Genomic DNA, 13,850 nt, shown 5'->3' on the forward strand with positions numbered 1-13,850 from the left:
ATCAATATTTCATCATATGAACTTCTATACTGTGGTGGTGTACCTGTTGGATGATATTTCAAACCTTCATCCGGTGTCCATGTCCAATATGTAGTCCTAGTAAACCAAACCTGAGGAGGATTTGTCACCTTTGAACAGTAAGTGTCATTTTCACCCTGAATGATTGGATAAGCTTTCACTTGTACTGTAACTTGTGAGTTGAAAGTTTCTAATCCATCAAAGAATATACCCGCTCATCACGTTGAACTGGAATAGTGCATAAGAATGAAGTTTGGTCTTTCCATGTTCTAGCTAATGGCGTGCCATTATCATCATTCAATGGTCTAGTTAATGAGTCCTCGTATTCTTCTGTGCATTCATTCACTCCATCTAAATCAGAAGCTTGAAGCATACGTGTAAAGAATATGTCGCCCACTGTGGTCATCGCTTGATCGGGGAAGTTTTGGAATCTATAGTGACCTGAAGACCTCGAAGCATTGGATTTTCTAAAAACCGTTCTTTGCATTGCATTCTTCGGAAATGTTAACACAACATCTGTAACATTATGAAGAGCGTATGAGAAATCTGAGCTAATACCTTCAGGAGTGATGCAACTCCATTTAGTGAACGAACGTCAATATGTTGAGCTGGAATCATGAATGGATCTTCCTTACTAAATAAACGTGGTATTGCTTTAACTGATTCTTCAATTAAACCGTATCCTGGTGTAATGCATTTATCCTCTAAAACTTCCATCTTTGTGCATGAAATAATAACGTCTTCAACTGTTGCGTCAGCAGATGTAGTGGCTAAGCTTGTAATTAATTTGGCAGGAAGTCCGATTTGTTGGAATTTGCGATCATATTTATAAACATGATTCATAATCTTTTCATAATTTTCATCAGTTATCTTTTCATAAACGTAATTTTGTAAATCAGCAACTCTTAACGGGTCAACCTGACAAAATACTAAAGTATCCCTGAAAACATAATATTTAAGAATGATTTCACCAAATGATTTAGGATAATCATCGAACGCCTGAAATGCTAACAAATCATTTACCGGAATAATCATATCAAAAGTGACATCAACTTCTTCATTTGCTTTCTTGAAAACTTCTGAAGGGTCAATATATTTACCACATACTGAGTTTATCATATTTTTGAACATTATTATATAACGAATGAACAAACTTTTTAACTTTCCTTTCTGATTTTGGTTTATATGTTGCAAATGCGAAAGATTCACGGGCGCAATCCATCTGAAGATAACCAGCATCACCTCTTTCGGTTTCTACTTCTAATTGCTTAAAGCTTTGATTTGATGATTTATAACCAACGAATAAACGCATGCATTTAAAAGCGGCATCACATGTGAAAGCTTTATTTGAAACTAGAGTTGCTTTAACTTTGCGTTTAATATATGTGTCACCTAATTGGTTCACATCATGAGCCGGATTTGTAATTCTTAAATGAGTTTGTTTATCATCAAAATATGGAGCATCAGAGTCATAGCATGAACTTTCAAGTTCTCTATAATATCTTCTTCCATCATTCTTTGCGAATATTTCATTTATCTTTTCGAATGAATGAAATACATTTCCATTAATCGGTTTAGTGTTTGGCACTAAATAGTTAGTCGTCTTATTATTAAATAAAAATCAAAATTAAAAGATGAAAATGAATTTTTAATTTTAATGAAATAATCAACTATGGCTGCAGGATTCTTTAAGAAACTGTGGGATAAAGTAAAAAGAGGAGCGCATAAAGTTTGGGAAGGGATTAAGAAAGGAGCAAATTGGATATTTAAGAATAAAGAAGCAATTAGTGACGTTGCTGAACAAATAGCACCTAATGTTCCGGTAAGGAAGTATTAAATAAAGGAGATAAGGTTTATCGTCGACTACAACCGATATTGAGATAAAAATAATATTTATTTATTTTTCCACTACTTTCCTCCTATTTTATTAAGTATTCCTTCAGCAATTCCACCAACTGCGTTACCTGCTTGTGCTCCCATCGCTGGATTACCTGCTTTAGCACCTAATACTCCTCCTATGATAGTTCCTGCCGTTTTCGCTACTGGTGCCAAAAAGTTTGCAACGGGTTTAATAATCTTTTGATGAACCCAACTTGCAGCTTTCTTAATTCCTTCCCATAATTTTTTAAAGAATCCTGCCGCCATCTCTGATTTAATATTAATTAAAAAATATATTTCATCACTTATATTCTAATTTTTTATTTAATGATAAATGAAACCGATTTTAAAAATAAATGAAACAGAGGAGGAAGAAATAAATGAAAGTGAAAATGTTCAACAAAAAATAAACGTTGTTAAACCAATTACTGAAATAAAAATTTTTTCATCTGTTGATGAATTTAATGACTATTATGCTAATAATAAAAAATTATTTGAAGAATTGACAACATGTAAATTGAATAAAATGTTTAAAGTTGAGGACAGAGTCCAAGACCGGAGGGTCATGGATTCAAAATTTCAAAAATAAAAGGTGTTGTTAGTTTAAAATCTATTCCTCAATCAAGAATCACCTCATTAATGAAAATTGATGATTTAACAAAAAGAATAGAAATTATTGAAGAGCGAATAAATCAAATTATTGATTTCATAAATCATGACTCGTTGAGCCCGGGTCCTTAAAGCTCAAGGCACAAAGTGCCCAGGACTTAAAGTCCATCACTGAGTTCAAGGTTATATTCATCAAATATTTCATTATTAAATGCAACTTCTGCTAGTTTATTTATTTTTTCAATACGATCATTTGAAAGTCTATCGTTTAATTTTTTCTGAAGTTTTTCATTTTCTAGTTCTGAAACTTTATTTGGATGATATTTAAACCCGTTAAATTCTTTTTCCTCAGTTTTGATCATTAATTTACAAAGAACTTTTGTGGTTGGAATTCGTTTAAACCATTTATCATTAATATTTGTTATAAATTCAATATCTGGAATTAATTCCCAAATTTTTGCATTTTCAATTAATTTATTATCAAATGCAAAAGCAATAGGTTTAATATTAAATCAGAGATGGCGGCAGGATTCTTTAAAAAATTATGGGAAGGAATTAAATATTCTTTATCATTATATTTATACCTCATTAGCTTATTTTGGCTTTCATATTCATTTAATAATTCACAATCTTCATTTTTAAATTGAAGTTTAACCCATTCAGGATTTAAACAATGTTTAATTAATCGCGGAATATCTGACATCATCTATATATAGTTTCTTTTATAAAAGATAAAAAAATAAATTATTTTAAAATTAATGTTAATTCTTTAATGATTTATAAATAAATATATTTTAATGCATCGTCTATATATAGATGAAACAAAAAAAGTCACACAACCCGCACTCATATACTACTTGTGATATCAGATATAATCCAATAAATATATTCTATATATTATTAGAAAAATAGTAATCATGCAAAGATATTATCAAATTTTGAGTTTAAATCTGATAAGCAAAGATGGTGTAAACTTCAGAATTTCACCTTTTTTCACAAAATTAAATCTTTTTTCATTTTCATGGAGAAAGTAAATTATGAAGATTTAATGGATATGTGTCAAGACTTTATTTATGTATACGATACATTGTATAAGCTGAAGACTTTCAACAAAAAAGAAATTAACAAAATTTATCTTGATATCAAAGGGTTACTTCTTGAAACCAAACAAGCATCGCCAAATCAAATTCTGACAATAATATCTACTGCAATGATTCATAATATCAAATACTTAAAACAATACAAGGCAATTTTCAATAAGATTTATAAAGAATATCATCCAATCTTTACACACAACGAATTGAAAAACATTCCACATATTTTATGGGCAGATTTATCAGATGAAAATGGCGTTTTATTATCAGAAAAGTATATTTATGATTTCGCACGCAACAAATATAAATATTCAACAACAAATTTTATGGAAGAAAACACAATATACAGAGCTATAATGTATGATGATAAATTTTCTTTCATAGCATTCATCGAAACGGATGGTTTCAACAAGGATCAAATGCTTGAGAATGATTTATATCCATCCAAACCTCTTTCCTTGATTGAACTGTGCTGTTATCATGGAGCTGTAAATTGTTTTAAATATTTGATTACAAGATTTAAGTCAACAATAACTCAGAAATGTCTTTGGTATTCATTTTTGGGTGGAAATTCAGACATTATTCAGGAGTGTTTGAAAATTGAAGAGCCGGATGAAGAATGCATGAGGTATGCAATTATTTCACATAACATCGATTTTATTTCTTTTTTGATGAGTGAATACGAGTTTGAAATTGATTTATATAATTGCGTCATATATCACAATTTGCAAGCATTTTTAGTTTATTTAGATCAATCAAAATATATTAACAAATTCTTTATTTATTCAGTATGCTTTTGCATTCCTTCCCTATGCGAATACTTCCTTTCGCATGGTGCTGATGTTAATTCAAAGACTGAAATTGGTCGAACTGCACTTCATTTTGCAGCAGAATTTAATTGCATCAAAATCGCAGAATCCCTTATTTCGCATGGTGCTGATGTCAATGCAAAAGATAATGATGGGCACACTGTTCTTTGTCAAGCAGCATATAACAACAGTAAAAAAATATTCGAATTGCTTATTTCTCATGGGGCTGATATTAATGCTAAAGACAATAAAGAACGGTCTAATCTTCATTATGCAGCAGAAAATAGCAGTATAGAAATAGTTGAATTCCTTATTTCTCATGGCGCTGATGTCAATGCAAAAGACAATATTGGATTTTCTAGTCTTTTATATGCAGCTTATAGTAGCAATTTAGAAACTATTCAACTCCTTGTTTCACATGGAGCTGATGTTAATTCTGTAGACATTTCTGGAGAATCGGTTCTTGGTGCAGCAATATTTGAAAACCATAAAGATATAGTCGAATTCCTTATTTCACACGGCGCTGATGTTAATGCTAAAAGAGGGCTAGAGAGATTATCTGCTCTTCATAAAGCAGTAGAAGAAAGCAGTATAGAAATAGTTGAACTTCTAATTTCACATGGTGCTGATGTTAATGATAAAGACAATAATGGAGAATCAATTCTTCATTTTGCAGCATACAGAAAATGTAAAGAAATAGCTGAACTTCTTATTTCACATGGTGCTGATGTTAATGATAAAGACAATAATGGAGATTCAATTCTTCATATTGCAGTAGATAGAAACAGTAAAGAAATAGTCGAACTCCTTATTTCACATGGTGCTGATGTTAATGATAAAGACAATGATGGAGACTCAATTCTTCATATTGCAGCATACAGAAAATGTAAAGAAATAGCTGAACTCCTTATTTCACATGGTGCTGATGTTAATGCTAAAAACAATAATGGAGATTCAATTCTTCATGCTGCAGCAAAAAATAACTATATAGAAATAGTCGAACTCCTTATTTCACATGGTGCTGATGTTAATGCTGAGGACAATGATGGATTGTCAGTTCTTTATGCTGCAGCAATTGATAACCATAAAGAAATAGTCGAACTCCTTATTTCAAAGATTATGTTAGAATATCAAAAAAAAATACAAAATGATAATCAACATTGGTTCAATTATCAACTTTTTTAAATGGTGGATCCGCGCCCATCTGACTTTAATTCAGATTATTGACAACTAGGATGAAGTTGAATATATAGATATTGGCATGCATATATCTCCGAATTTGAGCTATTTTTGCATCTTGATCAAATAAAAATTGACAATAAAAATTCAAAATGAATAATTAATTTAAATTTCATTCATGACTCATGTCTTAGTTTTAATGTAATCCCAAGTTTGTGAAAAATCCGACTTTCTCTAAACAAAAGTATGGAACATAAAAATTTATTTAATTTAGAAAATGCTTAAGCAACTATAATATATTTTAAAACAGTGGTTTGATTCATAATTTTTGAAACATGCTATTGGCTATGGGGTAATCAGTCCATACTGATCTTCATAATGCAATATATTTTAATAATTTAAGCATAACTGAAGCTATTATTTCAAATGGTGCATATATAAAATGATTCTGAACAAACTACTTATGAATATACAAACAATTATGTCTGAGATATTCAAACGCATAAAATGATGAATTTGTATTATATTTTTAAAGGTCAATCGGAGTATATAAAATCGACCAAGATTGTTCCCATTATTCTTGACATATGAAATTTAGTAATATGGACTCACAGAATGACTTTCGTTTGATCTTTATCATTATACATTTCAAGGAGTGATCACAAATATTTTAAAGAAGCAATATTACAAGATAATGATATCAGATTTATTCGTGATTCGTAGTTTCCTACATTGAGATTACTAAATGTCGAGATCGTAAATTGAGGGTAAAAGGTTTGTTGAGTTTAAACCTGGAGAACGTAGCAACCCCAGTTAGGATTCAGAATATAATTCACCTACTTATTGTTGTTAGAAAAATTGTAATGGATCTTTTACTGTCAGATTAAAAGGAAATCTCAAAGTTAAGCTTCTGTAATATCGAATTATTCTAACAACATAAAACCATATATTTCTGAGCTATCTAAGAATTTTGGCAAAAATTTCTGAACTAAAAAATTTTCGATCCTATTTCAATTTTACTTATAATATCTTTCAAATAATGTCCGAACCCAATGAAGTTAAGCTAGTCGTCGTAGGTGAGACTGGTGTTGGTAAAACAACGCTCCTTCAAAGATATGCCGAGGGCAAAGTTGAAGAACAGTTGTCGACAATTGGTGCATGTTGTATGGAAAAGGCTGTAGAAGTAAATTCAAGAACATACAACCTATCGTTATGGGATACTGCCGGACAGGAAGCTTACCGAGCTATAGTTCCCATGTATTTTCGAGGGGCATCTATCGCATTAATTGTTGCCGATATCACAAACGAAAAAAGTCTCGAAACAATACCATATTGGATCAATCTTGTTCACAAAAACTTATCTACAGAGAATCCAATTGTTTCAATTGTTGTCAATAAAATCGATCTCAAAGAAAGTCAAGTTATGACAGAGGGAGATATACTATCTACATATCACACGACCGAAATGGAAGTATTCTTTACATCAGCGATAGCAAATATCGGTGTTGATACTCTATTTGATTATTTACTTAATAAATATGATAATTTAGGTCAACCTACTGATGATAATGTAGCAGTTGCAGAAATTTCCAGGAAAGATTCAAAGACTAGCCATTGCATGTGCTAATATATTTCATAATAATCTCGAAAACTCTATTTTTATTTATATTCCTTTTTTGCGGTGATACAAATGTTATTTAAACATATTTGTTGTTTCTATAAATACATGTGATTTTTTTTTCAATCAAAATTTGCTTTTGCTGGACAATAATGCAACATATAATCATGCGCATGCACCCTGAATTTAATATTATCTTTAGTAAATTCTTCTGCAGCTTCGACGTTAAGTGGATCATTAGGATTTGGTTCAAGAAACAAATACTGGATGCCGAGTATTAAATTAGAAAGAGGTATTGCTGGTGTATATTTTTCTCGAAGAATGTTTAAACAAACTGGTCCATATAGTTGAATATTTGGATGCCAAAGTTTTGTTTTGCATTGAACTGCTGGTCTTTCAAACGGATATTCATCAGTCATTGTGAATTCAAAATCGAAGTTTCCATTTTTCCAAATTCCTTCTGAAGGATGAATTCGAATTAGGAAATGCTTGACATCATCTGGATCTGGAAACTTAATTGCAATTCCTGTTAGAGTATCGGCAGTTTCAAGATCTTTCAGTATTCTAAGCTCAGCTGGAGAAAGTTTTTTTTTCTTCTCAGATTTGCTCATGAATTTACAAAATTTTGAAAATTTCATTTGATAAATTATTCAAAGAAGGTCAAAACTTATTCAAATAACTATTTGTCAACTAAATGAATTAGAATTGCTCAATTTAAAACAAAATTTTACACAAAATGATGAAACAATCGGACAGGATGGTACCATACTATAGACAGTAAGCCAAGAACCTATTTTCATTAGAAATTGTTTCCAAAGTCAAATTGATCAATATTATTGCACGCAATATTTATACTAGGCCTGGACGCTACACCTATGCTTTTTACCATTCAACATCATCAATAGAAATATAAGTTATCACTTACTACATCACATGGTATGTATTAAAAACATATTATAAATATATTTGAATCAGCACATGTTGGAATTCAACTGCAATACTTCAGAGGCATTTTAACCTGAAGAGGGTGTTTATTATTAAGCTTGATTCAACGAAATTTTTGAAATTCTTCATAAAAAATTGATTAAATTTTGTAAATAATTATTTCTCCTTAAACTTTAATATTCAAAGACTTTGCTACTATCGTCCAAAATAATGAATTTTCTTCACTAAAATCGAAAAAATCTTCATCCTCTTCATATTCCTCTTCATCTTCCTCTTCTTCTTCATCTTCGTCATTAAGGTATGCTTCATAATCAGAAGATATATCCCGAGGATTTGAATACTTATAAATAACTTTATAATCTAGGTAAGATGCACCTTGATTATCTTTAATATTTACATCTGCGCCATGCGAAATTAGATACTTAATCATATCTTTATTTTTAGCTCTAGATGCATAATGAAGTGCAGTCCTGCCTTTTAAGTCTTGGGCATTCACATCAGCCCCATAAGAAATTAGCATTTCAGCTTTTTCATTACGATTACATTTTATCGCATATTGAAGAGGTGATTGACCCTTTACATCTCTTGCGTTGATATTTGCACCATGGGCAATGAAAAATTCTGTAAATTCTTTATCAGAACACCAAAAAATAGGTGTATGTCCAAAGCTGTCTGGAGCTTCAATATTAGCTCCATGGTATAAAAGAACATCTGCGTTTGCTAAATTAGGAAATAGAAGAGTTAAATGAAGAGGAGTTATTTTTTGTTTATCTTTTGCATTGATATCTGCACCATGTATGCAAAGAAATTCCAATATCTCTGTATTACGCCCATATTTTGAGGCTTCATGAGCAGGAGTGCGCTTATCAAAAATTTTTGCATTTACATCAGCCCCATTGGAAATAAGCAATTTTACAACTTCAAGATTACTAAAAAAGATTGCATTATGAAGAGCTGGTTTTGTTGAATTAACAGTTTCATTAACATTTGCTCCATTGGCAATTAGAAACTCTGCAAAATCTTTAGAATATCTTACTGCCCTATAAAGGGCAAACTCATCAGCAACTATTGCATTTACATCTACACCAACTGAAACAAAATATTTACAGAGTGAAAGGGATCGAAAGTCAGGAGAGTAAACGAAGCATGTGTTAATATCATTAGTTTTATCTAAATAAACTAAATATGCATGAAGATTGTTATAATATTCGCAATGCTCTAAATCGATTTGGATGTTAAATTCATTAACCAAAAATGTTACAAAATCAATATTGTGTGAAATAATTGCATATTTCATGCAATCTTTGTTTGGTTTTTGATATTTCAAACATTCACTCATTATTTCTGGATTTCCTCCTAAAAAAGAATATGTTAAACATGATGAAGTAATTTTAGAGTTGAATTTTGTTCTGAGAAGCTTAAAACAACCAACTGACCCATAATAGCAACAGAGTTCAAGCAATGTAAGATGTGAATCTGGAAATAAAAAATGAATTAAATTCTTCTTTGGATTAAATCCATCGTTCTCAATGAAAAATATAAATGATTCTTTATTATCCTCCAGAATTGCTTTGTAAATTGTATTTTCTTTAAATAAATCGAATAAGCATTCAGATTCTGAACAACACAGAGTAGCAATATGAGGCAAATCAATTCCATATTCTTTAAGCATATTATAGCTTATAAATTTATCAAGGTATTTATTTTTTGTTAAAGGATATTCTTCATAAATAAGTTTGAGCAATGCTAAATATGAACGGTAATACCGATTATTGTATTTTATAGCTTTACTAACAACATCAATTATATCTTTTGGAGAAAATAAATTTAATTCTATCAATATTTTTTTTATTATAGCATATAATTTCGAAATTTCTCCTTCATCTCTTGTATTGAGTTGATATAATGATGTAAATACGTCAATATAGTCTTTAAACATATCCATTAATTTTAGATAATGAGGATTTTCTCACATTTAAAATATTAAAAAAAGTGACTAAAGCGTTAATCATTGAAAATCTAGTTTGATAACCATTTAAATCTAATGCTTAAATTCAGAAACTTCAGTGTCAGATCAATCCTAAATAGCATGATCTTAAAATTTTTATCTTAAATATGTGTAAAAATTTGAACTCATTTAAATATTCAATAAACTTTCTGATAACATGCGTGAAGCGTCATTGAAAATCAACTTCAAACACCAGAATTAAATACAATGTCATAAGAGCCTATGAACTCCCTTAAGACAGTGCCATTACAGTTCAAGCAAAATGATAATAACATTCATCTGCTTGAACTGAATAAAGTAAGAGTGTTGTCAGATGCCAAAAAATGATGTGTTGTTAGCAAGTACGATCTCGAAAAGTATGTGAGAAAGGACACATAAAATAGTAAATTTAATGGATATAAACATGTTTACTAACATAATATAGATTCTACAAAACAAAACATTACCATATATTAAGAATAAAACAATTTTTTGATTCTTTTATGTGTTTTAGCATCTCTTATTATATCTGAAGCATTTCTAATGTTATCACAACATTGCAACTGCTTTAACTTACTCCACTCTCCTTGTGGATCCTTAAAAATAGCATAACACATGTTTATGCCGATTACCAATAAGTTCTTTTTGATTTTAAAGTCAGCACCAATTATTTGAACAGAAACTTTGCAGAGTTCAAGAATTATAGATTTCAATTCTTGATTATTTTTGCAAATTTTGTTCATAACAAGTACAGAATCATAAACTGGCTCCAAATTTTCAATATTTTTCAGATGAATTGAGAAAATTCTGTTCAAACTCAAAATTATAGATTCAGCAACAGGATTTAGAATATTTAACTGATTTTCACTGATTGTTTTGATGATTCTTGCTGCATGAGAATAACATTCTGGCGGAATTTCGTTTTCTTCAAGAATTTTTGAAATTATAATGGAAAATTCACTAAAAACATCAGGATTTTCAACTTTCCTTAATAACAATGCAGCACACTGCAGAGCTGTTTCCATCGTTTCTGGATATTCTTTGCATTGCATGTAAATTTTTGAAAATTCCAAAGATTTTTCAAAAATTTCGTTGTTTTTCTCTGCATAATTAAATCCGATGGTTCCTGTAAGAGCTAAAGAACTCCTAAAATCACGTTTTGAATCAATTATTGAATTTGCGAGTTCAAATAATTTCAAATAATTTTCATCTGCAGATTTTTTGGAGATTTTTAAGAATCTCTGGAATAAATAGTTCAAAACAGACACCAACTTATCCGAAATCATGCCTGGACTATTAATTGACCCTGATGCAACCTCATATATCAAATCAAATATATCATTTACGGTTTCTTCGTTCATAGAATCCTTTAATTTAATAATTAAGTTAAAAGCTTCCAATTGGCAGATTTCATTGTCAATTTCTTGGATATAATTTAATAAAAATTGTAAAATGTCAGTAATACATTGAGGAATAGAAGATCCGATCACTGATAAGCATTCAAATGATGATAAAATCAATTCCATATTGTCTGAAGAACAAAATTCAAAAATATTTGATAAATTATTTTCATCAATTTCGAAAAATCCTTTTGCAGCAGCTTCACCAAATGATTTAATTGCTAAACATTTGATTTCTATAGAGCTATCTTCAACAAATACATCATTTGCCTTTGAAAATAAATTTATTAATTCTTGATTATCACTTTTCGGCTTGTTTTTCAATAATTCATACAAAATAAATGCAGAAGCGAATCTTGATGATAAGTTTTCGCTGTTTGCGTTTTCTGAAATAAAATTATATAAAATTTCAAAACAAATATTATAAAAATTAGTAATAATAGATGACAAAGTATCCATAGCAGCTATAACTGGTGAATATTCTTCTTTTTTAATTGTAGAAGAATCAGGATTATTTTGAATTACATTTACACAGAGATTTAATATGTTTTCAATGTTATTTTCAATGAAATTAAACGAAAAAGGGTATTTTGTCTTTGCTTTGCTGACATAAAACCAAAATTGCAAAATATTAATTAATAATTTTGGATCAAAATCATTGTTAAGAGTATCTAAGTAATTAAACATCTGTTCAGGAAGATATCTTACGTTTTCTAGCATTATATAGCAATTTTTCGCAACTTTTGTCCAAAACCAAAAAACATCAATTGGATCAAGGTTTTCTGGACTTAAACGGCTCAGAAATGCTTCACGGAGTTCAGCAGTTTTTGCAATTGCAGAATTGAGATGTTTTATTAAATTTCCAAATATTTTTATAATTAAATGCTGAAATGCAGGTAAATCTGGACAATTAGCAATGTAATCGAGTAAAGCTCTAATTATTGCCTCGGCATTATTATAGGAATTAACTGGTAAGGAATTTACGATAAAATCTATGGAAATTAAAGTATTTGTAATAAGTATTGGAGAATTGCTTTGTGTAAGTAATGATAAGAAATCTAATGCTGGATATTGAAGGTTTGTTGGATAAAAATAAAAATTTGCAATTTTAAAATGCGCCAAAGCAAATGCAAGTGAATTTCCGAAGTGTACTTCTTCTGGGTTATCATTAACTGCTAAAACAAAATATGATTGAAGCGTATTGATAAAATCTTGCAAAATTTCACAAGAAATTCCAGGATTTGAAATGCTTTTTACTCTATTATTTTCGACTTTGATTTTTATTGCACTTGTGGAAAACTTTATCGCATTAGTTCTGAGATTAAGTGGTACATTTTCGTTCGAAATGATCTTTTTAACTTCAATTAAAAAGTTTTCTGGTTCTTTGGTGATAAAATCACTTAGAAAATCATTAGTTTGAGAAAAATTAGCTGGAAATGGACTGCTCAATACTGAAATTGCTTCCAGCAAGTCCATTTCCAGAAATTTTGAAAGAAATTTTTATGGAAAATTTTGCCAAGAAAAAAAAAGAGTGTTACATCTCGAATTTTTGGGCGATAAACGATTGATCTAGTAAATGGAGACTGGTTCAGTAAAATACTGACTCATGAAAATAATAAGCATCTCTATATTTCATTTTCCAGGACTGAATAAAAAAAAATTAAAATACCAAATTTCATTAGAAAACAATATTTTATAAAATTTCAAATTAGTGAAATGTAATTATTATAAATAAGTATTATAAATCTTGATTTTATACCGTTATCAACTGGAAATTATTTTTGAATTAAATTTTTCATTAACATTTTCTTACATCACTGCACACCATTATCAACTTTAGCTCAAAGATTCAAAATATTGTAATAAACAGAAATTCATCAAAAGTGACAGCTCTCAATTTTTTGACATTTGTAAATTCTAAATTGAATGAGAAAAATGAAATAATACTAAGCATAATACAATATTCTAGATTTAATTATAATTAGGAAAAAGTTAGTTTTGAGAGTACTTTTCATAGGCATATAGAATGAAATCTTCTGAAAAATAATATCACATAAACTCATATTATTTTCTAATATATAACTATTTTATATAAAAATCAAATTCAATGATCTGAAAAGCGAAGGATAAACCTCAAAATTTACGAATATAATGAGTGGAATAGGCGTAAAGCAAAAATTGATATTTCATATGGTTTTATGATAGATAAGCATTATATTCCCACTCATTATATTCGTAAATTTTGAGGTTTATCCTTCGCTTTTCAGATCATTGAATTTGATTTTTATATAAAATAGTTATATATTAGAAAAT

General features: G+C 29.5%; 5 protein-coding genes and 1 pseudogene across 6 annotated transcripts, besides 2 other annotated features; 2 read left to right on the plus strand and 4 right to left on the minus strand.

Annotated features, from left to right (window-relative positions):
* Nucleotides 1-559: part of a mobile genetic element that runs on past the window's edge.
* Nucleotides 560-1,114: 555 nt separating this feature from the next.
* On the minus strand, nucleotides 1,115-2,163 carry TVAGG3_0926260 (annotated as a pseudogene). The gene has a single exon. A coding segment is annotated over exon 1 (1,049 nt).
* A 1,363-nt stretch (nucleotides 2,164-3,526) lies between these two features.
* TVAGG3_0926270 (myotrophin family) lies at nucleotides 3,527-5,827 on the plus strand (the record flags this gene model as incomplete). Its single annotated transcript, XM_001324217.1, has 1 exon — nucleotides 3,527-5,593. The coding sequence occupies one exon, from the start codon at nucleotides 3,527-3,529 to the stop codon at nucleotides 5,591-5,593; it is 2,067 nt and encodes a 688-aa protein (XP_001324252.1).
* Nucleotides 5,828-6,595: 768 nt separating this feature from the next.
* TVAGG3_0926280 (GTPase protein) lies at nucleotides 6,596-7,300 on the plus strand (the record flags this gene model as incomplete). The annotated part of the gene is made up of 1 exon (XM_001324216.1): nucleotides 6,627-7,214. One exon carries the CDS (start codon nucleotides 6,627-6,629, stop codon nucleotides 7,212-7,214), a length of 588 nt encoding a protein of 195 aa, XP_001324251.1.
* A 27-nt stretch (nucleotides 7,301-7,327) lies between these two features.
* On the minus strand, nucleotides 7,328-7,816 carry TVAGG3_0926290 (NEDD8 transferase protein; the record flags this gene model as incomplete). The annotated part of the gene is made up of 1 exon (XM_001324215.1): nucleotides 7,328-7,816. One exon carries the CDS (start codon nucleotides 7,814-7,816, stop codon nucleotides 7,328-7,330), a length of 489 nt encoding a protein of 162 aa, XP_001324250.1.
* A 345-nt stretch (nucleotides 7,817-8,161) lies between these two features.
* Nucleotides 8,162-10,120, minus strand: TVAGG3_0926300 (spectrin binding; the record flags this gene model as incomplete). Its single annotated transcript, XM_001324214.1, has 1 exon — nucleotides 8,317-10,095. The coding sequence occupies one exon, from the start codon at nucleotides 10,093-10,095 to the stop codon at nucleotides 8,317-8,319; it is 1,779 nt and encodes a 592-aa protein (XP_001324249.1).
* A 346-nt stretch (nucleotides 10,121-10,466) lies between these two features.
* Nucleotides 10,467-13,013, minus strand: TVAGG3_0926310 (armadillo (ARM) repeat-containing protein family; the record flags this gene model as incomplete). Its single annotated transcript, XM_001324213.1, has 1 exon — nucleotides 10,611-13,013. The coding sequence occupies one exon, from the start codon at nucleotides 13,011-13,013 to the stop codon at nucleotides 10,611-10,613; it is 2,403 nt and encodes an 800-aa protein (XP_001324248.1).
* A 384-nt stretch (nucleotides 13,014-13,397) lies between these two features.
* Nucleotides 13,398-13,434: a mobile genetic element.
* The last annotated feature ends 416 nt before the right edge of the window (nucleotides 13,435-13,850 follow it).

Source organism: Trichomonas vaginalis, chromosome I (genome assembly GCF_026262505.1).
Source record: "Trichomonas vaginalis G3 chromosome I, whole genome shotgun sequence".
Classification (NCBI taxonomy): domain Eukaryota; phylum Parabasalia; order Trichomonadida; family Trichomonadidae; genus Trichomonas; species Trichomonas vaginalis.